The following is a 26,757-nucleotide window of genomic DNA, read 5'->3' on the forward strand; positions in this document are numbered from 1 at the left end:
GCTCATCGGTAAGAACACATAATAACACCTCACATAATGCTGCCCAAAAATAATGAAAACTTCTTTCACCCAGTGGCATATGGGCTATTTAGGTGAGTGTTGCTGTTGCCTCATGAAGCAGTGCCCACTTTGTTTAAGGACAGATAGGACATGGACAGACAGGACTCTACCTTTGTAGAGCACAAGCCCCTTTGCCCTTCCAGTCTCTGAAGTGCCCTTTTGGGTGGTGGTATAATTTGTATTCATTTTTTGCCATAGTTATTCTGAACCAAGTTTTGTTTTTCTATTTTTCTCAGACTTCAAAAGTGGTCTCCTGATGTGGTTTAATTATTGTTGAGAACATCTAATGTTGTTGTTTGTCTACTTACAGTGTGATTTTGAGAGCGAAAAACCAGAAAAAACACAGGGACAAATCAGAAACCTTGAAAAAATAAACATAGATATATTAGATGTTGTCATGTTGTTTTCATGAGTGTTTGAGATTAGGTCCCTGAATGGTCAAAAACCTCTTCAAATAGAAGTACGTTTATAAATATCTTACAGGTCGACCCTCTTCCACTCTCTCATCATGTCACAAGCTGAATATCTTACAGGTCGACCCTCTTCCACTCTCTCATCATGTCACAAGCTGAATATCTTACAGGTAGACCCTCTTCCACTCTCTCATCATGTCACAAGCTGAATATCTTACAGGTAGACCCTCTCTCACTCTCTCATCATGTCACAAGCTGAATATCTTACAGGTAGACCCTCTCTCACTCTCTCATCATGTCACAAGCTGAATATCTTACAGGTAGACCCTCTCTCACTCTCTCATCATGTCACAAGCTGAATATCTTACAGGTCGACCCTCTCTCACTCTCTCATCATGTCACAAGCTGAATATCTTACAGGTCGACCCTCTTCCACTCTCTCATCATGTCACAAGCTGAATATCTTACAGGTCGACCCTCTCTCACTCTCTCATCATGTCACAAGCTGAATATCTTACAGGTCGACCCTCTCTCACTCTCTCATCATGTCACAAGCTGAATATCTTACAGGTCGACCCTCTCTCACTCTCTCATCATGTCACAAGCTGAATATCTTACAGGTAGACCCTCTCTCACTCTCTCATCATGTCACAAGCTGAATATCTTACAGGTAGACCCTCTCTCACTCTCTCATCATGTCACAAGCTGAATATCTTACAGGTAGACCCTCTCTCACTCTCTCATCATGTCACAAGCTGAATATCTTACAGGTAGACCCTCTCTCACTCTCTCATCATGTCACAAGCTGAATATCTTACAGGTAGACCCTCTCTCACTCTCTCATCATGTCACAAGCTGAATATCTTACAGGTCGACCCTCTCTCACTCTCTCATCATGTCACAAGCTGAATATCTTACAGGTCGACCCTCTCTCACTCTCTCATCATGTCACAAGCTGAATATCTTACAGGTAGACCCTCTCTCACTCTCTCATCATGTCACAAGCTGAATATCTTACAGGTAGACCCTCTCTCACTCTCTCATCATGTCACAAGCTGAATATCTTACAGGTAGACCCTCTCTCACTCTCTCATCATGTCACAAGCTGAATATCTTACAGGTAGACCCTCTCTCACTCTCTCATCATGTCACAAGCTGAATATCTTACAGGTAGACCCTCTCTCACTCTCTCATCATGTCACAAGCTGAATATCTTACAGGTAGACCCTCTCTCACTCTCTCATCATGTCACAAGCTGAATATCTTACAGGTCGACCCTCTCTCACTCTCTCATCATGTCACAAGCTGAATATCTTACAGGTCGACCCTCTCTCACTCTCTCATCATGTCACAAGCTGAATATCTTACAGGTAGACCCTCTCTCACTCTCTCATCATGTCACAAGCTGAATATCTTACAGGTAGACCCTCTCTCACTCTCTCATCATGTCACAAGCTGAATATCTTACAGGTAGACCCTCTCTCACTCTCTCATCATGTCACAAGCTGAATATCTTACAGGTAGACCCTCTCTCACTCTCTCATCATGTCACAAGCTGAATATCTTACAGGTAGACCCTCTCTCACTCTCTCATCATGTCACAAGCTGAATATCTTACAGGTAGACCCTCTCTCACTCTCTCATCATGTCACAAGCTGAATATCTTACAGGTAGACCCTCTCTCACTCTCTCATCATGTCACAAGCTGAATATCTTACAGGTAGACCCTCTCTCACTCTCTCATCATGTCACAAGCTGAATATCTTACAGGTCGACCCTCTCTCACTCTCTCATCATGTCACAAGCTGAATATCTTACAGGTCGACCCTCTCTCACTCTCTCATCATGTCACAAGCTGAATATCTTACAGGTCGACCCTCTCTCACTCTCTCATCATGTCACAAGCTGAATATCTTACAGGTAGACCCTCTCTCACTCTCTCATCATGTCACAAGCTGAATATCTTACAGGTAGACCCTCTCTCACTCTCTCATCATGTCACAAGCTGAATATCTTACAGGTAGACCCTCTCTCACTCTCTCATCATGTCACAAGCTGAATATCTTACAGGTAGACCCTCTCTCACTCTCTCATCATGTCACAAGCTGAATATCTTACAGGTCGACCCTCTCTCACTCTCTCATCATGTCACAAGCTGAATATCTTACAGGTAGACCCTCTCTCACTCTCTCATCATGTCACAAGCTGAATATCTTACAGGTAGACCCTCTCTCACTCTCTCATCATGTCACAAGCTGAATATCTTACAGGTAGACCCTCTCTCACTCTCTCATCATGTCACAAGCTGAATATCTTACAGGTAGACCCTCTCTCACTCTCTCATCATGTCACAAGCTGAATATCTTACAGGTAGACCCTCTCTCACTCTCTCATCATGTCACAAGCTGAATATCTTACAGGTAGACCCTCTCTCACTCTCTCATCATGTCACAAGCTGAATATCTTACAGGTAGACCCTCTCTCACTCTCTCATCATGTCACAAGCTGAATATCTTACAGGTAGACCCTCTTCCACTCTCTCATCATGTCACAAGCTGAATATCTTACAGGTAGACCCTCTCTCACTCTCTCATCATGTCACAAGCTGAATATCTTACAGGTAGACCCTCTCTCACTCTCTCATCATGTCACAAGCTGAATATCTTACAGGTAGACCCTCTTCCACTCTCTCATCATGTCACAAGCTGTCAGGCTCCCAGAGGAAGGGCAATAAAAAGGCCCCAGCTCACTCAACTGCCCCTCTCTCACTCTCACATCATGTCACAAGCTGTCAGGCTCCCAGAGGAAGGACAATAAAAAGGCCCCAGCTCACTCAACTGCCCCTCTCTCACTCTCTCATCATGTCACAAGCTGACAGCCTCCCAGAGGAAGGGCAATAAAAAGGCCCCAGCTCACTCAACTGCCCCTCCACTCTCCAACAGCCATCAACCCAGAACATCCTGAAGACAGAACATCTAAAAGATCATCTGGGAATCCTTTCTTCCTCATGAAGCTTTTTGAAAGTGAGTTCAATATTCAATGTTTGTTCAGTGCCTTCAGAAAATATTCAGACCCCTTTTGTTCCATTACAGCTTATTCTAAAATGTATTAAATGACATGTGTTCCTCATCAATCGACACACAATAGCCCAATAATAATTGAATTTACCACAAGTGGACTCCAATCAAGTTGTAGAAACATCTCAAGGATGATCAATGGGAAACAGGATGCGCCTGAGTTCAATTACGAGGATCAGAGCAAAGGGTCTGAAAACTTATGTAAATAAGATTTATGTTTTTTTGTTTTTAATACATTTGCTAAAATTTCTAAAAGCCTTTTATCGCTTCATCATTATGGGGTATTGTGATGTCATTATGGGGTATTGTGATGTCATTATGGGGTATTGTGATGTCATTATGGGGTATTGTGATGTCATTATGGGGTATTGTGTGTAGATTGTTGAGGAAATTGTTATATTTAATCCATTTTAGAATAAGGCTGTAACGTAACAAAATTTGAAAAAAGTCAAGGGGTCTGAATACTTTCCAAAGGCATTGGAAGTGATTGAGGAGAGAGCATCATTACTATATTCTGATTAAAATCATTGACAAAATCATTGACACTTACTCACTTAAGAGAACACCTGACCAAAGCAATGCGTGACCCATGCAGAATTAAAACTATATTCATCTTAATGAGAAATATAATCTAATAAACAAATGTTTGCATAACCAAAGACATGAAAACGGGTGGGAACATTGTATTTAGCTAGGATTTCATAAGGCCAGGAAGGTCAATGAGAATAACTATAGACAATAGTTAATGTTGCTAGTTCAGGGATGAAGATAGTGCAGGTTGATGAATGTTAAGGATGTGTTCACAGTGTGGATGTTGACAGAGGGGGATTCCAACCCCAAAGTAATAGTGGTACAAAATATCATAAAGGTCCTTTAACATTCTGGTTTAGGGGGTAATAACTTCATGGAAACCACTATTCACACTGGGTACAGACATAGAAAACTGGTTAACATTCTGGTTTAGGGGGTAATAACTTTATGGAAACCACTATTCACACTGGGTACAGACATAGAAAACTGGTTAACATTCTGGTTTAGGGGGTAATAACTTCATGGAAACCACTATTCACACTGTGTACAGACATAGAAAACTGGTTAACATTCTGGTTTAGGGGGTAATAACTTCATGGAAACCACTATTCACACTGGGTACAGACATAGAAAACTGGTTAACATTCTGGTTTAGGGGGTAATAACTTCATGGAAACCACTATTCACACTGGGTACAGACATAGAAAACTGGTTAACATTCTGGTTTAGGGGGTAATAACTTCATGGAAACCACTATTCACACTGGGTACAGACATAGAAAACTGGTTAACATTCTGGTTTAGGGGGTAATAACTTTATGGAAACCACTATTCACACTGGGTACAGACATAGAAAACTGGTTAACATTCTGGTTTAGGGGGTAATAACTTCATGGAAACCACTATTCACACTGGGTACAGACATAGAAAACTGGTTAACATTCTGGTTTAGGGGGTAATAACTTCATGGAAACCACTATTCACACTGGGTACAGACATAGAAAACTGGTTAACATTCTGGTTTAGGGGGTAATAACTTTATGGAAACCACTAATCACACTGGGTACAGACATAGAAAACTGGTTAACATTCTGGTTTAGGGGGTAATAACTTTATGGAAACCACTAATCACACTGGGTACAGACATAGAAAACTGGTTAACATTCTGGTTTAGGGGGTAATAACTTCATGGAAACCACTATTCACACTGGGTACAGACATAGAAAACTGGTTAACATTCTGGTTTAGGGGGTAATAACTTCATGGAAACCACTATTCACACTGGGTACAGACATAGAAAACTGGTTAACATTCTGGTTTAGGGGGTAATAACTTTATGGAAACCACTATTCACACTGGGTACAGACATAGAAAACTGGTTAACATTCTGGTTTAGGGGGTAATAACTTCATGGAAACCACTATTCACACTGGGTACAGACATAGAAAACTGGTTAACATTCTGGTTTAGGGGGTAATAACTTCATGGAAACCACTATTCACACTGGGTACAGACATAGAAAACTGGTTAACATTCTGGTTTAGGGGGTAATAACTTTATGGAAACCACTATTCACACTGGGTACAGACATAGAAAACTGGTTAACATTCTGGTTTAGGGGGTAATAACTTCATGGAAACCACTATTCACACTGGGTACAGACATAGAAAACTGGTTAACATTCTGGTTTAGGGGGTAATAACTTCATGGAAACCACTATTCACACTGGGTACAGACATAGAAAACTGGTTAACATTCTGGTTTAGGGGGTAATAACTTTATGGAAACCACTATTCACACTGGGTACAGACATAGAAAACTGGTTAACATTCTGGTTTAGGGGGTAATAACTTTATGGAAACCACTATTCACACTGGGTACAGACATAGAAAACTGGTTAACATTCTGGTTTAGGGGGTAATAACTTCATGGAAACCACTATACACACTGGGTACAGACATAGAAAACTGGTTAACATTCTGGTTTAGGGGGTAATAACTTCATGGAAACCACTATTCACACTGGGTACAGACATAGAAAACTGGTTAACATTCTGGTTTAGGGGGTAATAACTTCATGGAAACCACTATTCACACTGGGTACAGACATAGAAAACTGGTTAACATTCTGGTTTAGGGGGTAATAACTTTATGGAAACCACTATTCACACTGGGTACAGACATAGAAAACTGGTTAACATTCTGGTTTAGGGGGTAATAACTTCATGGAAACCACTATTCACACTGGGTACAGACATAGAAAACTGGTTAACATTCTGGTTTAGGGGGTAATAACTTCATGGAAACCACTATTCACACTGGGTACAGACATAGAAAACTGGTTAACATTCTGGTTTAGGGGGTAATAACTTCATGGAAACCACTATTCACACTGGGTACAGACATAGAAAACTGGTTAACATTCTGGTTTAGGGGGTAATAACTTTATGGAAACCACTATTCACACTGTGTACAGACATAGAAAACTGGTTAACATTCTGGTTTAGGGGGTAATAACTTCATGGAAACCACTATTCACACTGGGTACAGACATAGAAAACTGGTTAACATTCTGGTTTAGGGGGTAATAACTTTATGGAAACCACTAATCACACTGGGTACAGACATAGAAAACTGGTTAACATTCTGGTTTAGGGGGTAATAACTTCATGGAAACCACTATTCACACTGGGTACAGACATAGACAACTGGTTAACATTCTGGTTTAGGGGGTAATAACTTCATGGAAACCACTATTCACACTGGGTACAGACATAGAAAACTGGTTAACATTCTGGTTTAGGGGGTAATAACTTCATGGAAACCACTATTCACACTGGGTACAGACATAGAAAACTGGTTAACATTCTGGTTTAGGGGGTAATAACTTCATGGAAACCACTATTCACACTGGGTACAGACATAGAAAACTGGTTAACATTCTGGTTTAGGGGGTAATAACTTTATGGAAACCACTATTCACACTGGGTACAGACATAGAAAACTGGTTAACATTCTGGTTTAGGGGGTAATAACTTTATGGAAACCACTATTCACACTGGGTACAGACATAGAAAACTGGTTAACATTCTGGTTTAGGGGGTAATAACTTCATGGAAACCACTATTCACACTGGGTACAGACATAGAAAACTGGTTAACATTCTGGTTTAGGGGGTAATAACTTTATGGAAACCACTATTCACACTGGGTACAGACATAGAAAACTGGTTAACATTCTGGTTTAGGGGGTAATAACTTTATGGAAACCACTATTCACACTGTGTACAGACATAGAAAACTGGTTAACATTCTGGTTTAGGGGGTAATAACTTTATGGAAACCACTATTCACACTGGGTACAGACATAGAAAACTGGTTAACATTCTGGTTTAGGGGGTAATAACTTTATGGAAACCACTAATCACACTGGGTACAGACATAGAAAACTGGTTAACATTCTGGTTTAGGGGGTAATAACTTCATGGAAACCACTAATCACACTGGGTACAGACATAGAAAACTGGTTAACATTCTGGTTTAGGGGGTAATAACTTTATGGAAACCACTATTCACACTGGGTACAGACATAGAAAACTGGTTAACATTCTGGTTTAGGGGGTAATAACTTTATGGAAACCACTATTCACACTGTGTACAGACATAGAAAACTGGTTAACATTCTGGTTTAGGGGGTAATAACTTCATGGAAACCACTAATCACACTGGGTACAGACATAGAAAACTGGTTAACATTCTGGTTTCAGGGGTAATAACTTTATGGAAACCACTATTCACACTGTGTACAGACATAGAAAACTGGTTAACATTCTGGTTTAGGGGGTAATAACTTCATGGAAACCACTAATCACACTGGGTACAGACATAGAAAACTGGTTAACATTCTGGTTTCGGGGGTAATAACTTCATGGAAACCACTAATCACACTGGGTACAGACATAGAAAACTGGTTAACATTCTGGTTTAGGGGGTAATAACTTCATGGAAACCACTAATCACACTGGGTACAGACATAGAAAACTGGTTAACATTCTGGTTTAGGGGGTAATAACTTTATGGAAACCACTATTCACACTGGGTACAGACATAGAAAACCATCACATCAAGGAGGTGTAACAGGGATGAATGGCTATTCAATATACAACAGTAGTCTTCTGTAACAAGCAATACCTGGTAAATATGTTTACTGTTGTTCAGATAGAGCCCGATCAGCATACTGTAGTTCAGATAGAGCCCGATCAGCATACTGTAGTTCAGATAGAGCCTGATCAGCATACTGTAGTTCAGATAGAGCCCGATCAGCATACTGTAGTTCAGATAGAGCCTGATCAGCATACTGTATTTCAGATAGAGCCTGATCAGCATACTGTTGTTCAGATAGAGCCCGATCAGCAGACTGTAGTTCAGATAGAGCCCGATCAGCATACTGTAGTTCAGATAGAGCCCGATCAGCATACTGTAGTTCAGATAGAGCCCAATCAGCATACTGTAGTTCAGATAGAGCCTGATCAGCATACTGTAGTTCAGATAGAGCCTGATCAGCATACTGTAGTTCAGATAGAGCCCGATCAGCATACTGTAGTTCAGATAGAGCCTGATCAGCAGACTGTAGTTCAGATAGAGCCTGATCAGCATACTGTAGTTCAGATAGAGCCTGATCAGCATACTGTAGTTCAGATAGAGCCTGATCAGCATACTGTAGTTCAGATAGAGCCTGATCAGCAGGGTGGGCAATATAGTAAACAACTGTATCGTCTGCAGACAGATGCAGGTAACAGTTTATTTTGGCAAAACAACATTGTTAATGTAAACAATATAGTTGTTTATTAGACATTCTAACATATAACACAATGCCGAGGTACTAAAGATTTTATATGCAACATTTGACACACAAAAGTACTCGTTACAATTTTGAATGCTAAGCAGGACAAGGAAAATATTCAAATTCACACACTTATTAAGAGAATCTACGTGGTCATTCCTACTGCCTCTGATCTGGTGGGCTCTACTAAACAGAGAACAACCCTGGTCATTCCTACTGCCTCTGATCTGGCTCTACTAAACAGAGAACATCCCTGGTCATTCCTACTACCTCTGATCTGGTGGGCTCTACTAAACAGAGAACATCCCTGGTCATTTCTACTGCCTCTGATCTGGCTCTACTAAACAGAGAACATCCCTGGTCATTTCTACTGCCTCTGATCTGGCTCTACTAAACAGAGAACATCCCTGGTCATTTCTACTGCCTCTGATCTGGCTCTACTAAACAGAGAACATCCCTGGTCATTTCTACTGCCTCTGATCTGGCTCTACTAAACAGAGAACATCCCTGGTCATTTCTACTGCCTCTGATCTGAGCTCTACTAAACAGAGAACATCCCTGGTCATTTCTACTGCCTCTGATCTGGCTCTACTAAACAGAGAACATCCCTGGTCATTTCTACTGCCTCTGATCTGGCTCTACTAAACAGAGAACATCCCTGGTCATTCCTACTGCCTCTGATCTGGTGGGCTCTACTAAACAGAGAACATCCCTGGTCATACCTACTGCCTCTGATCTGGCTCTACTAAACAGAGAACATCCCTGGTCATTCCTACTGCCTCTGATCTGGCTCTACTAAACAGAGAACATCCCTGGTCATTTCTACTGCCTCTGATCTGAGCTCTACTAAACACAAATGCATCGTTTGAAAACAAGAAAATGCTACCGTCTGCTTTGCTTAATATAATAGAATTTAATATATATAATATAGAATTTGAAATGATTTACACTTTTAACTTTTGATAATTCAGTATATTTAGAACCAAATACTTTTAGACTTTTACTCGAGTAGTATTTTACTGGGTGACTTTCAATTAACTTTCTTAAGGTTTCTAAACATTTACTCCTGAAGACATGTGGATACTTTTCACACCACATACAGGATATATATATATAGTCCCTTGAATGAGAAGGTGTGTCCAAACTTTTGACTGGTATACAGTACCAGTATATATTTCTTTATTTATATATATATATATATATGCACAGTACCAGTATATATTTCTTTATTTATATATATATATATATGCACAGTACCAGTATATATTTCTTTATTTATATATATATATATATGCACAGTACCAGTATATATTTCTTTATTTATATATATATATATATATGCACAGTACCAGTATATATTTCTTTATTTATATATATATATATATGCACAGTACCAGTATATATTTCTTTATTTATATATATATATATATGCACAGTACCAGTATATATTTCTTTATTTATATATATATATATATATGCACAGTACCAGTATATATTTCTTTATTTATATATATATATATATGCACAGTACCAGTATATATTTCTTTATTTATATATATATATATATGCACAGTACCAGTATATATTTCTTTATTTATATATATATATATATGCACAGTACCAGTATATATTTCTTTATTTATATATATATATATATGCACAGTACCAGTATATATTTCTTTATTTATATATATATATATATGCACAGTACCAGTATATATTTCTTTATTTATATATATATATATATGCACAGTACCAGTATATATTTCTTTATTTATATATATATATATATGCACAGTACCAGTATATATTTCTTTATTTATATATATATATATATATGCACAGTACCAGTATATATTTCTTTATTTTTTATATATATATATATATATAGTACCAGTCAAAAGTTTGGACCTACTCATTCAAGGGACTTTCTTTATTTGGGCGGCGCACAACGTCGTCTGGGTTTGGCCGGGGTAATTGTAAATAAGAATTTGTTCTTAACTAACTTGCCTAGTTAAAGGTTACACACACACATATACACACACACACACATACACAGACCACAAAGGTATTTTGTTGACATTTACATATGTCCCCATTACCAGTAAAACATCCTCAAAACCTACTTCTTTCACTTACTTTCGTGGAGTCATTACATCATCTACCTACGTTATATAGGAATGTAGGTCATCTACCTACGTTATATCAGAATGGCACGTCAGCTTTGACATCGGTTTTGCACATCTGCGTTAAACTAGACATCAGGCTGATGCCGATGTTGGCATTTTTATCAAATATTGTCCGATTCCGATATGCTCACCAATATATCATCCATCAGATGGAACTACTCAGACATTCATCCATCACTACCAAATATCAATTGATTATCAGAGGGGTGTATTATGACATCATATAGAACTACTCAGACATTCCAAATCAGGCTTCATCCATATCATGAAGGTGGATATTGATCCAACCATTTCCAAAGTAATGACCGGGCTGATGGAAACAGGATATGCCTGTACACTTTTCTAAATGCCTACAGAAGATTGTTGGTTTGTTTTACATGGTGGGGTGTTTTTGTGTCAGTAAACATTTATGAGTGAGAAATGGCAGTGGAAACTCCTTTACGAGCAAATATTTATATAATAACCATCATATCGAAGTTAACTTGGAGTCACGCGATGATATATTGTGTGGTCCTCCCACAACGACTTGGGAACCCATGTAGTTTATTAGGCTACAGATTAAATAAATGATGAACTTCACAGGGTGGTGAAAGTTCATGTGTTGAGCTTGATGCTCCTTTCCAATACATTTTGAGGGTCTTATTCTGGTGACATGATGATTGATGCTTGGTTGCCATTTGACAAATAAAATAATGTCGCTCTTATCCATAATAATCTCATCATGTAGGTATCATAGGTAGCTACCAGCACATGTAGGTAGCTACCAGCACTGTATCTTTGAGCTGTTGGCTACAGTGCACGGGACAAGAGGACTTTTGCTACATAACTCAACAGTTTTTCAAAACCATCAGTAGAGTTGAAAATGCGTAGAATAGGACTGTACAGCCTTACCTGCATTCCCACCTGTACAGTTACTAGAGAGTAGAATAGGACTGTACAGCATTACCTGCATTCCCACCTGTACAGTTACTAGAGAGTAGAATAGGACTGTACAGCCTTACCTGCATTCCCACCTTACAGTTACTAGAGAGTAGAATAGGACTGTACAGCCTTACCTGCATTCCCACCTTACAGTTAGAGAGTAGGCGAAGTTCCTCAATGTGGGGAAGAATACCTCTAACGTGGAATTTTTAAAAATTTAATTACATTTTTTATTTAAACTTTATTTAACCAGGAAGGGCTCATTGAGATTACAATCTCTTTTACAAGAGTGTCCTGGCCAAGATAGGCAGCACCAAGTCATTACAAAAAATTACAGACAGACAACATGAAAAACTACAAGTAATCTAGTAAAAACCATTGAATTCACAAGAATATAAAACAGCAAATTAAAAACATTGACAGGTCAGGGAATCAGCCTCAAAATCCTTCATCAGTGACTTAAAAACACCAATCGGGACAAGTTCTTCCAGTTTAAAACTATTTTGTAAGGCGTTCCAAGACGATGGCACAGAGTACATCCCTGGTTTTACAAGCACTATACTCCACCAACTGAGCTACAGGACCACAAGGAATGATCAAGGAATGACGCAGATAAACACACAGCCTGAGTTTCAGAAATATAATTGAATCAAAGACCGTAACATTGAAACTGACAATTTTAGTTCAAATAAAATGTTATTTGTCACAGCCGTACCTGTGGAATAGCAGCTGACGTGATTTTACTGACATAAAACTTTGGATGGAAACGTGGTTAATCAAGCTATATACAGGCTAATTATGTTCCTCTCAGGAAGCTCCGTGGTTAATCAAGCTGTATACAGGCTAATTATGTTCCTCTCAGGAAGCTCCGTGGTTAATCAAGCTGTATACAGGCTAATTATGTTCCTCTCAGGAAGCTCCGTGGTTAATCAAGCTATATACAGGCTAATTATGTTCCTCTCAGGAAGCTCCGTGGTTAATCAAGCTATATACAGGCTAATTATGTTCCTCTCAGGAAGCTCCGTGGTTAATCAAGCTGTATACAGGCTAATTATGTTCCTCTCAGGAAGCTCCGTGGTTAATCAAGCTGTATACAAGCTAATTATGTTCCTCTCAGGAAGCTCCGTGGTTAATCAAGCTGTATACAGGCTAATTATGTTCCTCTCAGGAAGCTCCGTGGTTAATCAAGCTGTATACAGGCTAATTATGTTCCTCTCAGGAAGCTCCGTGGTTAATCAAGCTATATACAGGCTAATTATGTTCCTCTCAGGAAGCTCCGTGGTTAATCAAGCTGTATACAAGCTAATTATGTTCCTCTCAGGAAGCTCCGTGGTTAATCAAGCTGTATACAGGGTAATTATTCTCCTCTCAGGAAGCTCCGTGGTTAATCAAGCTGTATACAGGCTAATTATGTTCCTCTCAGGAAGCTCCGTGGTTAATCAAGCTGTATACAGGCTAATTATGTTCCTCTCAGGAAGCTCCGTGGTTAATCAAGCTGTATACAGGCTAATTATGTTCCTCTCAGGAAGCTCCGTGGTTAATCAAGCTGTATACAGGCTAATTATGTTCCTCTCAGGAAGCTCCGTGGTTAATCAAGCTGTATACAGGCTAATTATGTTCCTCTCAGGAAGCTCCGTGGTTAATCAAGCTGTATACAGGCTAATTATGTTCCTCTCAGGAAGCTCCGTGGTTAATCAAGCTGTATACAGGCTAATTATTCTCCTCTCAGGAAGCTCCGTGGTTAATCAAGCTGTATACAGGCTAATTATGTTCCTCTCAGGAAGCTCCGTGGTTAATCAAGCTGTATACAGGCTAATTATGTTCCTCTCAGGAAGCTCCGTGGTTAATCAAGCTGTATACAGGCTAATTATTCTCCTCTCAGGAAGCTCCGTGGTTAATCAAGCTGTATACAGGCTAATTATGTTCCTCTCAGGAAGCTCCGTGGTTAATCAAGCTGTATACAGGCTAATTATGTTCCTCTCAGGAAGCTCCGTGGTTAATCAAGCTGTATACAGGCTAATTAATTATTATACAGGCTAAATAGCCTGCAGAGTTCTGTCCTACTATCCAGGTCTGTACCCAAACAATTTGAACTTCTACTTTTAAAAATCCACCTCTCTAAAAACAAGTCTCTCACCGTTGCCGCCTGCTATAGACCACCCTCTGCCCCCAGCTGTGCTCTGGACACCATATGTGAACTGATTGCCCCCCATCTATCTTCAGAGCTCGTGCTGCTAGGCGACCTAAACTGGAACATGCTTAACACCCCAGCCATCCTACAATCTAAACTTAATGCCCTCAATCTCACACAAATTATCAATGAACCTACCAGGTACCTCCCCAAAGCCTTAAACACGGGCACCCTCATAGATATCATCCTAACCAACTTCCCCTCTAAATACACCTCTGCTGTCTTCAACCAAGATCTCAGCGATCACTGCCTCATTGCCTGCATCCGTAATGGGTCAGCGGTCAAACGACCTCCTCTCATCACTGTAAAACGCTCCCTGAAACACTTCAGCGAGCAGGCCTTTCTAATCGACCTGGCCGGGGTATCCTGGAAGGATATTGTCCTCATCCCGTCAGTAGAGGATGCCTGGATATTTTTTTTAAATGCCTTCCTAATCATCTTAAATAAACATGCCCCATTCAAGAAATTTAGAACCAGGAACAGATATAGCCCTTGGTTCTCCCCAGACCTGACTGCCCTTAACCAACACAAAAACATCCTATGGCGTTCTGCATTAGCATCGAACAGCCCCCGTGATATGCAGCAGTTAGAAAAGCCAAGGCTAGCTTTTTCAAGCAGAAATTTGCTTCCTGCAACACAAGTTCTGGGACACTGTAAAGTCCATGGAGAATAAGAACACCTCCTCCCAGCTGCTCACTGCACTGAAGATAGGAAACACTGTCACCACTGATAAATCCACCATAATTGAGAATTTCAATAAGCATTTTTCTACGGCTGGCCATGCTTTCCACCTGGCTACTCCTACCCCTGTCAACAGCACTGCACCCCCAACAGCAACTCGCCCAAGCCTTCCCCATTTCTCCTTCTCCCAAATCCATTCAGCTGATGTTCTGAAAGAGCTGCAAAATCTGGACCCCTACAAATCAGCCGGGCTAGACAATCTGGACCCTTTCTTTCTAAAATTATCTGCCGAAATTGTTGCCACCCCTATTACTAGCCTGTTCAACCTCTCTTTCTGAGATTCCCAAAGATTGGAAAGCAGCTGCGGTCATCCCCCTCTTCAAAGGGGGGGACACTCTTGACCCAAACTGCTACAGACCTATATCTATCCTACCATGCCTTTCTAAGGTCTTCGAAAGCCAAGTCAACAAACAGATTACCGACCATTTCGGATCTCACCATACCTTCTCTGCTATGCAATCTGGTTTCAGAGCTGGTCATGGGTGCACCTCAGCCACGCTCAAGGTCCTAAACGATATCTTAACCGCCATCGAAAAGAAACATTACTGTGCAGCCGTATTCATTGATCTGGCCAAGGCTTTCGACTCTGTCAATCACCACATCCTCATCGGCAGACTCAACAGCCTTGGTTTCTCAAATGATTGCCTCTGTATACATCAATGAGGTCGCTCTTGCTGCTGGTGAGTCTCTGATCCACCTCTACGCAGACGACACCATTCTGTATACTTCCGGCCCTTCTTTGGACACTGTGTTAACAACCCTCCAGGCAAGCTTCAATGCCATACAACTCTCCTTCCGTGGCCTCCAATTGCTCTTAAATACAAGTAAAACTAAATGCATGCTCTTCAACCGATCGCTACCTGCACCTACCCGCCTGTCCAACATCACTACTCTGGACGGCTCTGACTTAGAATACGTGGACAACTACAAATACTTAGGTGTCTGGTTAGACTGTAAACTCTCCTTCCAGACCCATATCAAACATCTCCAATCCAAAGTTAAATCTAGAATTGGCTTCCTATTTCGCAACAAAGCATCCTTCACTCATGCTGCCAAACATACCCTTGTAAAACTGACCATCCTACCAATCCTTGACTTTGGCGATGTCATTTACAAAATAGCCCTACTCAACAATTTGGATGCAGTCTATCACAGCGCAATCCGTTTTGTCACCAAAGCCCCATATACTACCCACCATTGCGACCTGTACGCTCTCGTTGGCTGGCCCTCGCTTCATACTCATCGCCAAACCCACTGGCTCCATGTCATCTACAAGACCCTGCTAGGTAAAGTCCCCCCTTATCTCAGCTCGCTGGTCACCATAGCATCTCCCACCTGTAGCACACGCTCCAGCAGGTATATCTCTCTAGTCACCCCCAAAACCAATTCTTTCTTTGGCCGCCTCTCTTTCCAGTTCTCTGCTGCCAATGACTGGAACGAACTACAAAAATCTCTGAAACTGGAAACACTTATCTCCCTCACTAGCTTTAAGCACCAACTGTCAGAGCAGCTCACAGATTACTGCACCTGTACATAGCCCACCTATAATTTAGCCCAAACAACTACCTCTTTCCCAACTGTATTTAATTTATTTTGCTCCTTTGCACCCCATTATTTTTATTTCTACTTTGCACATTCTTCCATTGCAAAACTACCATTCCAGTGTTTTATTTGCTATATTGTATTTACCTTGCCACCATGGCCTTTTTTGCCTTTACCTCCCTTCTCACCTCGTTTGCTCACATTGTATATAGACTTGTTTACACTGTATTATTGACTGTATGTTTGTTTTACTCCATGTGTAACTCTGTGTCGTTGTATCTGTCGAACTGCTTTGCTTTATCTTGGCCAGGTCGCAATTGTAAATGAGAACTTGTTCTCAACTTGCCTACCTGGTTAAATAAAGGTAAAATAAATAAAATAAATAATTATGTTCCTCTCAGGAAGCTCCGTGGTAAATCAAGCTGTATACAGGCTAATTATGTTCCTCTCAGGAAGCTCCTAGGTTAAACGAAGCTCCGTGGTTAATCAAGCTATATACAGGCTAATTAATGTCCTCTCAGGAAGCTCCGGTAAACAGTGGTTGTAGTGCACTGCTGCCACCACCAGGCCTGGAGTGCATTTTGACTTTGTTGATAGCTAACTGCTGTGTTGCTAAAAACGTAGCAGCTAACTAGCTGGCTACCGATCAACCTATTGTGTGTATTGAACATTGATATTGGACTGTAGCAGCTAGCTAACTGGCTACTGATCAACCTATTGTGTGTATTGAACATTCATATTGGACAGCCTTACCTATAGAGTAGCACCACCACCCATCAGCCCATTCTCTTCTTGACGTCAAAGCTGCAGTGTATTGTTGCTATAGGAGTTTATGATTAATAATCTTATTTATTTCAAGACACACTAAGATGGCCCCATACTATTCCTTTAAAGCCCCTCTGTCAGATATAAATCATCAGAGTGGGAAATCAACTGACATGGAAACAATGGAGCAAATGTATCACTGTCAGAGGGGTGTATTATGACATCAGATAGAACTACTCAGACATTCCAAATATCACTTGATTATCAGAGGGGTGTTTTATGACATCAGATAGAATGACTCAGACATTCCAAATCAGGCTTCATCCACATCATGAAGGTGGATATTGATCCAACCATTTCAAAAGTAATGACCGGGCTGATGGAAACAGGATATGCCTTTACAATTTTATAAATCCAGACAGGCAATTTGTTTGTTCATTTTACAGGGTGGGATCCTTTTGTGTCAGTAAAAATGTATGAGCAGGAAATAGCGGTGGAAACTCCTTTATGCGCAAATATTGATTTAATAACGATCATATCTTAGTTAACTTGGAGTCACGCGATGATATGTTGTGTGGTCCTCCCACTACGATTTGGGAAACCATGCAGTTTATTAGGCTACAGATGAAATAAGTTATGAACGTCACAGGGTGGTGAAAGTGCATGTGTTGAGCTTGATGCTCCTTTCCAATACATTTTGATGGTCTTCTTCTGGTGACATGATGATAGATGCTTAGCTGCCATTTGACAAATAAAATAATATGGCTCTCATCCATAATAATCTCATCATGTACAGTGGGGAGAACAAGCATTTGATTCACTGCCGATTTGTCAGATTTCCCTACTTACAAAGCATGTAGAGGTCTGTAATGTTTATCATAGGTACACTTCAACTGTGAGAGACGGAATCTAAAACAAAAATCAAGGAAATCACATTGTATAATTTTTAAGTAATTAATTTGCATTTTATTGCATGACATAAGTATTTGATACATCAGATTCAACACCTGCTGCTTATTCAAACCAGCCCACTGGGCACAGACGTCAGTTCAACATCTAGTTTCTATTTACATTTCTTTGATTCGTCAACTAAAGTGAATTCAACACGAAATCAACACAAAATGTCACTTGTCATTGGATTTAAATTGCAAGTTCAGTGAATAAAAAAAAATCACCTTATGTTGATGCTTTTTACAAATCCAATCAGTTTTCTACATTGATCTAACATCATCACATGGATTTATTTAGTTGAAATGACGTGGAAACAACATTTATTCATACAGTGGGAGGCGTCAATGAACAGTTTCATGTCATTAAATCATCAGTGGGCCAACAACACAAATGTCAACAATGGAACTAATGCATCACATCCAAATATCACTTGATTATCTGTAGTGCTGGAGGAATGACACACAGATAATGGGAGCACTGTGTATGTCCTCTGATGAATTTTAAGTCAATGAGATGTGAAATATCAATTTACACACTAGAAGTAATTATTCTATCCTGTGTGGATTTTCATATGACTTTTAAGTGACTGTGATGAGTAATATGTCTTCCCACAGTCTGAGCATTTGTAAGGCTTCTCCCCTGTGTGCAGTCTCATGTGTTCTTTCAGCTTTCCTAACCGGTTAAAACACTTTCCACACTGGGAACAGTGGTAAGGTTTCTCCCCTGTGTGTATTCGTTCATGAGCTTTCAGGCTTCCTAACTGGCTAAAACTCTTTCCACACTGGGAGCAATGGAAAGGCTTCTCCCCTGTGTGTATTCGCTCATGAGATCTCATGTTTCCTAACTGGTTAAAACTCTTTCCACACTGGGAGCAATGGTGTGGCTTCGACCCTGTGTGTGTCCTCTGATGTCTGTTCAGGCTTCCTAACTTGGTAAACCTGGTTCCACACTGGGAGCAGTGGTAAGGCTTCTCCCCTGTGTGTATTCGCTCATGAGATTTCATGTTTCCTAACTTGTTAAAACTCTTTCCACACTCGGCGCAATGGAAAAGCTTCTCCCCTGTGTGTATTCGCTCATGAACTTTCAGCTTTCCTAACTGGTTAAAACTCTTTCCACACTGGGCGCAATTGTGTGGCTTCTCTCCTCGTTGTGTCCTCTCATGTCTTTTCAGGCTTCCTAATTTGGTAATACTCTTTCCAATCTGGGAGCAGAAGTGTTGTCTTGCTGGTTTGGACGTCTCTGGTTCCGCCGAGTTTGGTTTTCCTCCTGCCAAAGACAGTGTTTATTTAAAGAGAGACATGAATGAAATCTCCACATGATAAAACTGCCTTATGAGGTTTAATCAGATCCCTCAATAACCCGAGGCCAGTTTTCAAACATTTCATAATTTAAAACAATCTCGGTGTGATTTTAAAACAAATGTTGTAGAGCATCCTGGTAATTACTGATATGTTTACATTACTTATTTTTAATTCTGTTTTACAAGTCAGAACACAAAACACTAGACAGTCCTATGACACGGACATCGCTGGATTCCTATCAAGCAGGTGGTTCTAAATATATAACATTCATAGCTGTATGATACAGAATGTGACCTACACACTTCCTTAAACATAAAATAAGAAATAAAAGGGAAGTTCACACATTTCTAACATTTTGACTATCATTAATGTCACGATATTTTGGGTAAAGTAAAAAAAAGAATGAAATATTTTGGGAAGATTAAAAATATAAATATGTAAAGTGTTGGTCCCATTTTTCATGAAATAAAATATCCCCGAATTTTTCCACATGCATGAAAGCTTATTTACCTGAAATTTGGTGAACAAATTTGTTTACATCCGTTAGTGAACATTTCTCCTTTGCCAAGATAATCCATTCACCTGACAGGTGTGGCATTTCAAGAACCTGATTAAACAGCATGCTCATTACACAGGTACACCTTGCGCTGGGGCCAATAAAAGGCCACTAAAATGTGCCGTTTTGTCACACAACAATGCCACAGATGTCTCAGAGGGAGCGGGCAATTGGCATGCTGACTGCAGGAATGTCCACTGGAGCTGTTGTCAGGGAATTGAATGTACAGAACCAGTCAAAAGTTTGGACTCACCTACTCATTCAAGGGTCTTTCTTTATTTTTACTATTTTCTACATTGTGGAATAATAGTGAAGACATCAAAACTAGGAAAAAACAATATGGAATCATGTAGTAACCAAAAAGTGTTAAACAAATCTAAATATATATTAGATTCTTCAAAGTAGCCACCCTTTGCCTTGATGACAGCTTGGCATTCTCTCAACCAGCTTCACCTGGAATGCTTTTCCAACAGTCTTGTAGGAGTTCCCACATATTCTGAGCATTTGTTGGCTGCTTTTCCTTCACTCTGCGGTCCAACTCATCCCAAACCATCTCAATTGGGTTGAGGTCGGGTGATTGTGGAGGCCAAGGTCATGTGATGCTGTACTCCATCACTCTCCTTCTTGGTAAAATAGCCCTTACACAGCCTGGAGGTGTGTTTGGTCATTGTCCTGTTGAAAAACAAATGATAGGCCCACTAAGCTCAAACCAGATGGGATGGCGTATCGCTGCAGAATGCTGTGGTAGCCATGCTGGTTGAGTGTGCATTGAATTCTAAATAATTCACAGACAGTGTGACCAGCAAAGTACCCCCACTCCACCTCCTCCATGCTTCACGGTGCACACATGCAGAGATCATCTGTTCACCTACTCTGTGTCTCACAAAGAACCCGAAAATCTCAAATTTGGACAAAGGACAGATCTAATGTCCATTGCTCGTGTTTCTTGGCCCAAGCAAGTCTCTTCTTATTATTGGTGTCCTTGAGTAGTGGGTTTCTTCGCAGAAATTCAACATTGAAGGCCTGATTCACACAGTCTCCTCTGAACATGTTGATGTCTGTTACTTCTACTCTGTGAAGCAGTTATTTGTGCTGCAATTTGAATAATGAACTTCTCCTCTGCAGCAGATAATCCATCCACCTGACAGGTGTGGCATATCAAGAAGGGAGACTCTGCAGGTCTCAGAGGGAGTTTGCAATTGGCATGCTGACTGCAGGAATATCCACTGGAGCAGTTTCCAGAGAATTGAATGTTTATCTCTCTACCATAAGCTTAGGCAGAAATTAACATTCAATTAATTATAGAGAATTTGGCATCCAATCGGCTTCACAACCGCAGACCACGTACAGCCAGCTCAGGACCTCCACATTGACCTGCCACCCAGACAGCTTCATTGGCTGGGCTGGTCTTGGCTCCCCAGCGGGTAGGCCTGTCTTCCAAGTGGGTGGGCTTATGCCCTCCCAGGCCCACCCATGGCTGTTCCCCTGCCCAGTAATGTGAAGTCCATAGGCCGAATTAATTTATTTACAATGACTGACTTACTGACTGACTGATTTCCTTATATGATATGATATGAACTGTAACTCGTTGAAATTGTTACATGTTGCGTTTATACTTCTGTTCAGTATATAGTACCATTAGGTATAATAATATATATATATTCAGTACCAGACAAAAGTTTGGACACACCTACTCATTCCAAGGTTTTTCTTTATTTTTTATTATTTTCTACATTATTATTCTACAATGAAGACATCAAAACTATGAAATATATATTTTATGTTTGAGATTCTTCAAAGTAGCCTCCCTTTGCCTTGATGACAGCTTTTTGCACACTCTTGGCATTCTCTCAACCATCTTCATGAGGTAAAATCAAATGTTAAACATGTTTAGCAGATGTTATTGCGGCTTAATGCTTGTTGCTCCAACAGTGCAGTAATAACTAACAAGTAATATCTAACAATTTCACAACAATACACACACGTCTAAAGTAAAGGAATTAATAATATATAAATATTTGGACGAGCGATGTCAGAGTGGCATAGACTAAGATACAGTAGAATAGCATAGAATACAGTATGTACACATGAGATGAGTAATGCCAGATATGTAAACATTATTAAAGTGACTAGTGTTTCATTCCTTAAAGTGGCCAGTGATTTCTGGTCTATGCCAATAGGGCAGCAGCCTCTAATGTGCTAGTGATGGCTGTTTAACAGTCTGATGGCCTTGAGATAGAAGCTGTTTAACAGTCTGAAGGCCTTGAGATAAACATCTTCTTTCAGTCTCTCGGTCCCAGCTTTGATGCACCTGTTCTGACCTCGCCTTCTGGATGATAGCGGGGTGAACAGGCAGTGGCTCGGGTGGTTGTTGTCCTTGATGATCTTTTTGGCCTTCCTGCGACATCGGGTGCTGTACGTGTCCTGGAGGGCAGGTAGTTTGCCTCCGGTGATGCGTTGGGCAGACCACACCACCCTCTGGAGAGCCTTGCGGTTGCGGGCGGTGCAGTTTCCGTACCAGCCCGACAAGATGCTCTCAATTGTGCATCTGTAAAGGTTTGTGAGGGTTTAAGGTGCTGTTGTGCCTTCTTCACCACACTGTCTGTGTGGGTGGACCATTTCAGATTGTCAGTGATGTGTAGGCTGAGGAACTTAAAGCTTTCCACCTTCTCCACTGCGGTCCCATCGATGTGGATGGGGACGTGCTCCCTCTGCTGTTTCCTGAAGTCCACAATCAGCTGTTTTGTTTTCGTTGGGTGTGAGGTTAATTTCCTGGCACCACACTCCCAGGGCCCTCACCTTCTCCCTGTAGGCTGCCTCGTAATTGTTGGTAATCAGGCCCACTACTGTTGTGTTGTCTGCAAACTTGATGATTGAGTTGGAGGCGTGTGTGACCACGCAGTCATGGGTGAACAGGGCGTATGGGAGGGGGCTGAGCAAGCATCCTTGTGGGGCCCCAGTGATGAGGATCAGCGAAGTGGAGGTGTTGTTTCCTACCTTCACCACCTGGGGGCGGCCCGTCAGGAAGTCCAGGACCCAGTTGCACAGGGCGGGGTTCAGACCCAGGCTTAATGATGAGCTTGAAGGGTACTATGGTGTTGAATGCTGAGCTACAGTCAATGAACAGTTTTCTTATTCCTTATTCCTTATTTCTAATTCCTCTTGTCCAGATGGGATAGTGCAGTAGTTCAGTATGATGGTGATTGCATCGTCTGTGGATCTAATGGGGCGGTAAGCAAATTGAAGTGGGTCTAGGGTGTCAGGTAGAGGTGATATGATCCTTGACTAGTCTCTCAAAGCACTTCACGATGACAGAAGTGAGTGCTACAGGACGATAGTCATTTAGTTCAGTTACCTTTGCTTTTTGGGGTACATGAACAATGGTGGACATATTGAAGCATGTGGGGACAGCAGACTGGGATAGGGAGAGATTGAATATGTTGAATATGTTGAGCCAGTTGGTCTGCACATGCTCTAAGGATGAGACTTGGGATGCCGTCTGAACCTGGCAGCTTTGCAAGGGTTAACACGCTTAAATGTCTTACTCATTTCGGCCACGGAGAAGTGTCGGTGGCACTGTGTTATCCTCATAGCGGGCAAAGAAGGTGTTTAGCTTGTCCGGAAGCAAGACGGCGGTATCCGCGACGTGGCTGGTTTTCCCTTTCTAGTCGGTGATTGTCTGTAAACCCTGCCACATACAGACCCTGCTATATACGTCTCGCGTCTAAGCCGGTGTATTGCGACTCCACTTTGTCTCTATACTGACGTTTTGCCTGTTTGATTGCCTTACGGAGGGAATAACTACACTGTTCGTATTCATCCATATTCCCAGTAACCTTTCCATGGTTAAATGTGATGGTCTGTGCTTTCAGTTTAGCGTGGATGCTGCCATCTATCCACGGTTTCTGGTTAGGGTAGGTTGTGCCTTGTTAAAAGTTAATTTGTGTTAATTTCTTTCTTTTTTAATGCATTTGAGCCAATCAGTTGTGTTGTGACAAGGTAGAGTTGGTATAGAGAAGATGTGATGAGGTGCTCTCATGAGGACCGCCACAGGAAAGGAAGACCCAGTTAGGACGAGTTAATGGCACCTCAGATTGCAGCCCAAATAAATGCTTCAGAGAGTTCCAGTAACAGGCACATCTCAACATCAACTGTTCAGAGGAGACTGTTTAGAGGAGACTGCGTGAATCAGGTGTTCATGGTCGAATTGCTGCACAGAAACCACTACTAAAGGACACCAATAAGAAGAAGAGACTTGCTTGGGCCAAGAAACACGAGCAATGGACATTAGACCGGTGGATATCTGTCCTTTGGTCTAATGAGTCCAAATGTGAGATTTTTGGAGAGAGCTGCATCAGATGACCTGGCCTCCACAAATCAACCGGCCTCAACCCAATGAAATTTTTACATTTTTTTATGTATCCGTTATTTTACCAGGTAAGTTGACTGAGAACACATTCTCATTTGCAGCAACGACCTGGGGAATAGTTACAGGGGAGAGGAGGGGGATGAATGAGCCAATTGTAAACTGGGGATTATTAGGTGACCGTGATGGTTTGATGGCCAGATTGGGAATTTAGCCAGGACACAGGGGTTAACACCCCTACTCTTACGATAAGTGCCATGGGATCTTTAATGACCGCAGAGAGTCAGGACACCCGTTTAACGGTGTCCTGACAACTGAGATGGTTTTGGATGAGTTGGATGGCAGAGTGAAGGAAAAGCAGCCAACAAGTGCCCAGCATATGTGGGAACTCCTCCTAAAATTGTCTGAGACTCCAGTCACCCAAGTTATAGACTGTTTTCTTTGCTACCCCACGGCAAGCAGTGGGGTAGGGGCTTGTAAGTAAGCATTTCACGTTAAAGTCCACACTTGTTGTATTCAGCATTTCACGTTAAAGTCCACACTTGTTGTATTCAGCATTTCACGTTAAAGTCCACACTTGTTGTATTCAGCATTTCACGTTAAAGTCCACACTTGTTGTATTCAGCATTTCACGTTAAAGTCCACACTTGTTGTATTCAGCGCATGTGGCAAATAAAGTTTGGTTTGAAGACTGTTGGAAAATAATTCCAGGTGAAGCTGGTTGAGAGAATGCCAAGAGTCTGCAAAGCTGTATTTGTATTAGTCGGGGACAGCCCTACTGGGAACAGATACCAGTGGGCAGATCTATTTATTTGTTCAAACTAAACTACAGCACTTACTTTTATGAGTAAAATCTGATCCTTCCTTCTCTTCTCCTCCTCTCACAGTTCCAGTCAGCTCCGTTGTTTTCCTGCAGTCCACCAGCAGCACAGACAACCTCTTCATACCCAGCAGTAAGGTGCTACCGGGAGAGGCACGACACGGGGACTCTGGGTGGGAGGAAGGGCTAGCTTTGTCCTGGTAACGATAAAGAGGGGACACAGAGACATATCATGATGGATGCTGATGTCACTGTTGACATAAAGTGCTCTACAGAAACCCAGCCCAGAGCCCGATAGAGCAAGCTGTATGCTAGACCAGACCAAGCTGTACCATCTGATGTTCTGATCTGGAGAGACTCCTCTCTGCCTCGTCAGCATCAGGATGTTGTTGAGGCTCCCCAGAGGATCCAGCATAGTCATGTCTCTCTCCTGTGTGAACGAGAACATCAAACAGATGGTGAACTTATGATCTTCTATTGCAATCAACGAAATGGGTGCTGTTGCGTCCCTTTGATATTTTAAGTAGAAATGATGCACCAATATTTAATTTTAAAAGCCTGTTATACTAGATGAGGGGAACTTTAATATAGACCACATGGAGAATGAGAATTCAATACATCGAAATCCTATAACAATGGCAGATTGCCCCTTAAACAATTCCTACAGTACTGAACAACATATTCAAGTGTAGAACTTCAGTAGAATGCCCCTTTAAAAACACACATTAGTTCAACAACGGCATAGTTTGTGCCCCTGTTTAAGACAGTACTCACGGGTGTTAATCGGAACTTCTGTCTCCTCCTCTTTTATTGAGATATCCTCCTCTTCCTCTTTTACTCCAAATGGTTCTTCCTCTTCTTTCACATTCTCTTCTTTCAATGTTATGGCATCTTCCTCCTTTTTGATTCTGAAAGCTTCTACCTCCTCCCCTTCCACTCTGACAACCCCATCTCCTACTCTGACAATCCCATCTTCCTCTTTAACTGTAATATCATCCTCTTCTTCTTTCAATGTGATAGCCTCCTCTTCCTCCTTTTTCATCCTGAAAGATTCTTCCTCTCCTTTCATCAGAGCTTCTTTCTCCGTCGAGCTTAGTGAGCTCATGCTCCGAGCGATTAGCCTAGTGCAATATCAATGTAACACATTTGCTAATTTAACAAGCAAATCACGTTTAAATGAACTAGTAGATAGAACATAACGTAAACAGAATTATGTTCTAAACACTAAGAGTAATATACACAAGATTGGTCTAAAGAGCATCAATGTTTTACGTTCGCTAGCAAACCACCGCGGTGGGTGAATCAGAAACCCTTTGTCGCTGTTGAGGACGCTTCCAGTTCCGTCCACTAGATTATACGTCACGCAAGAAGCATCACGTGAAAGACTCACATCGCTTCCCGCTGACTGGAGTGGCTAACGCAGATTGGAAAAGTATTAATTACAATGTTTATTCTGGAAAGCACTACCATAAGTAGTCATTTCAAAACAACCA

General features: G+C 41.1%; 1 protein-coding gene across 1 annotated transcript; it reads right to left on the bottom strand.

The window, feature by feature from the left end:
• Positions 1-18,213: 18,213 nt before the first annotated feature.
• On the bottom strand, positions 18,214-26,655 carry LOC118947712 (zinc finger protein with KRAB and SCAN domains 7-like). The gene is made up of 4 exons (XM_036972714.1): positions 26,039-26,655; positions 25,597-25,694; positions 25,284-25,461; positions 18,214-19,487 (listed from the first exon to the last, which is right to left on the bottom strand). Exons 1-4 carry the CDS (start codon positions 26,367-26,369, stop codon positions 18,772-18,774), a joined length of 1,323 nt encoding a protein of 440 aa, XP_036828609.1. The 5' UTR covers positions 26,370-26,655; the 3' UTR covers positions 18,214-18,771.
• Positions 26,656-26,757: the final 102 nt, after the last annotated feature.

This window comes from Oncorhynchus mykiss, unplaced genomic scaffold (genome assembly GCF_013265735.2).
Source record: "Oncorhynchus mykiss isolate Arlee unplaced genomic scaffold, USDA_OmykA_1.1 un_scaffold_190, whole genome shotgun sequence".
In the NCBI taxonomy this organism is placed as follows: Eukaryota; Metazoa; Chordata; class Actinopteri; order Salmoniformes; family Salmonidae; genus Oncorhynchus; species Oncorhynchus mykiss.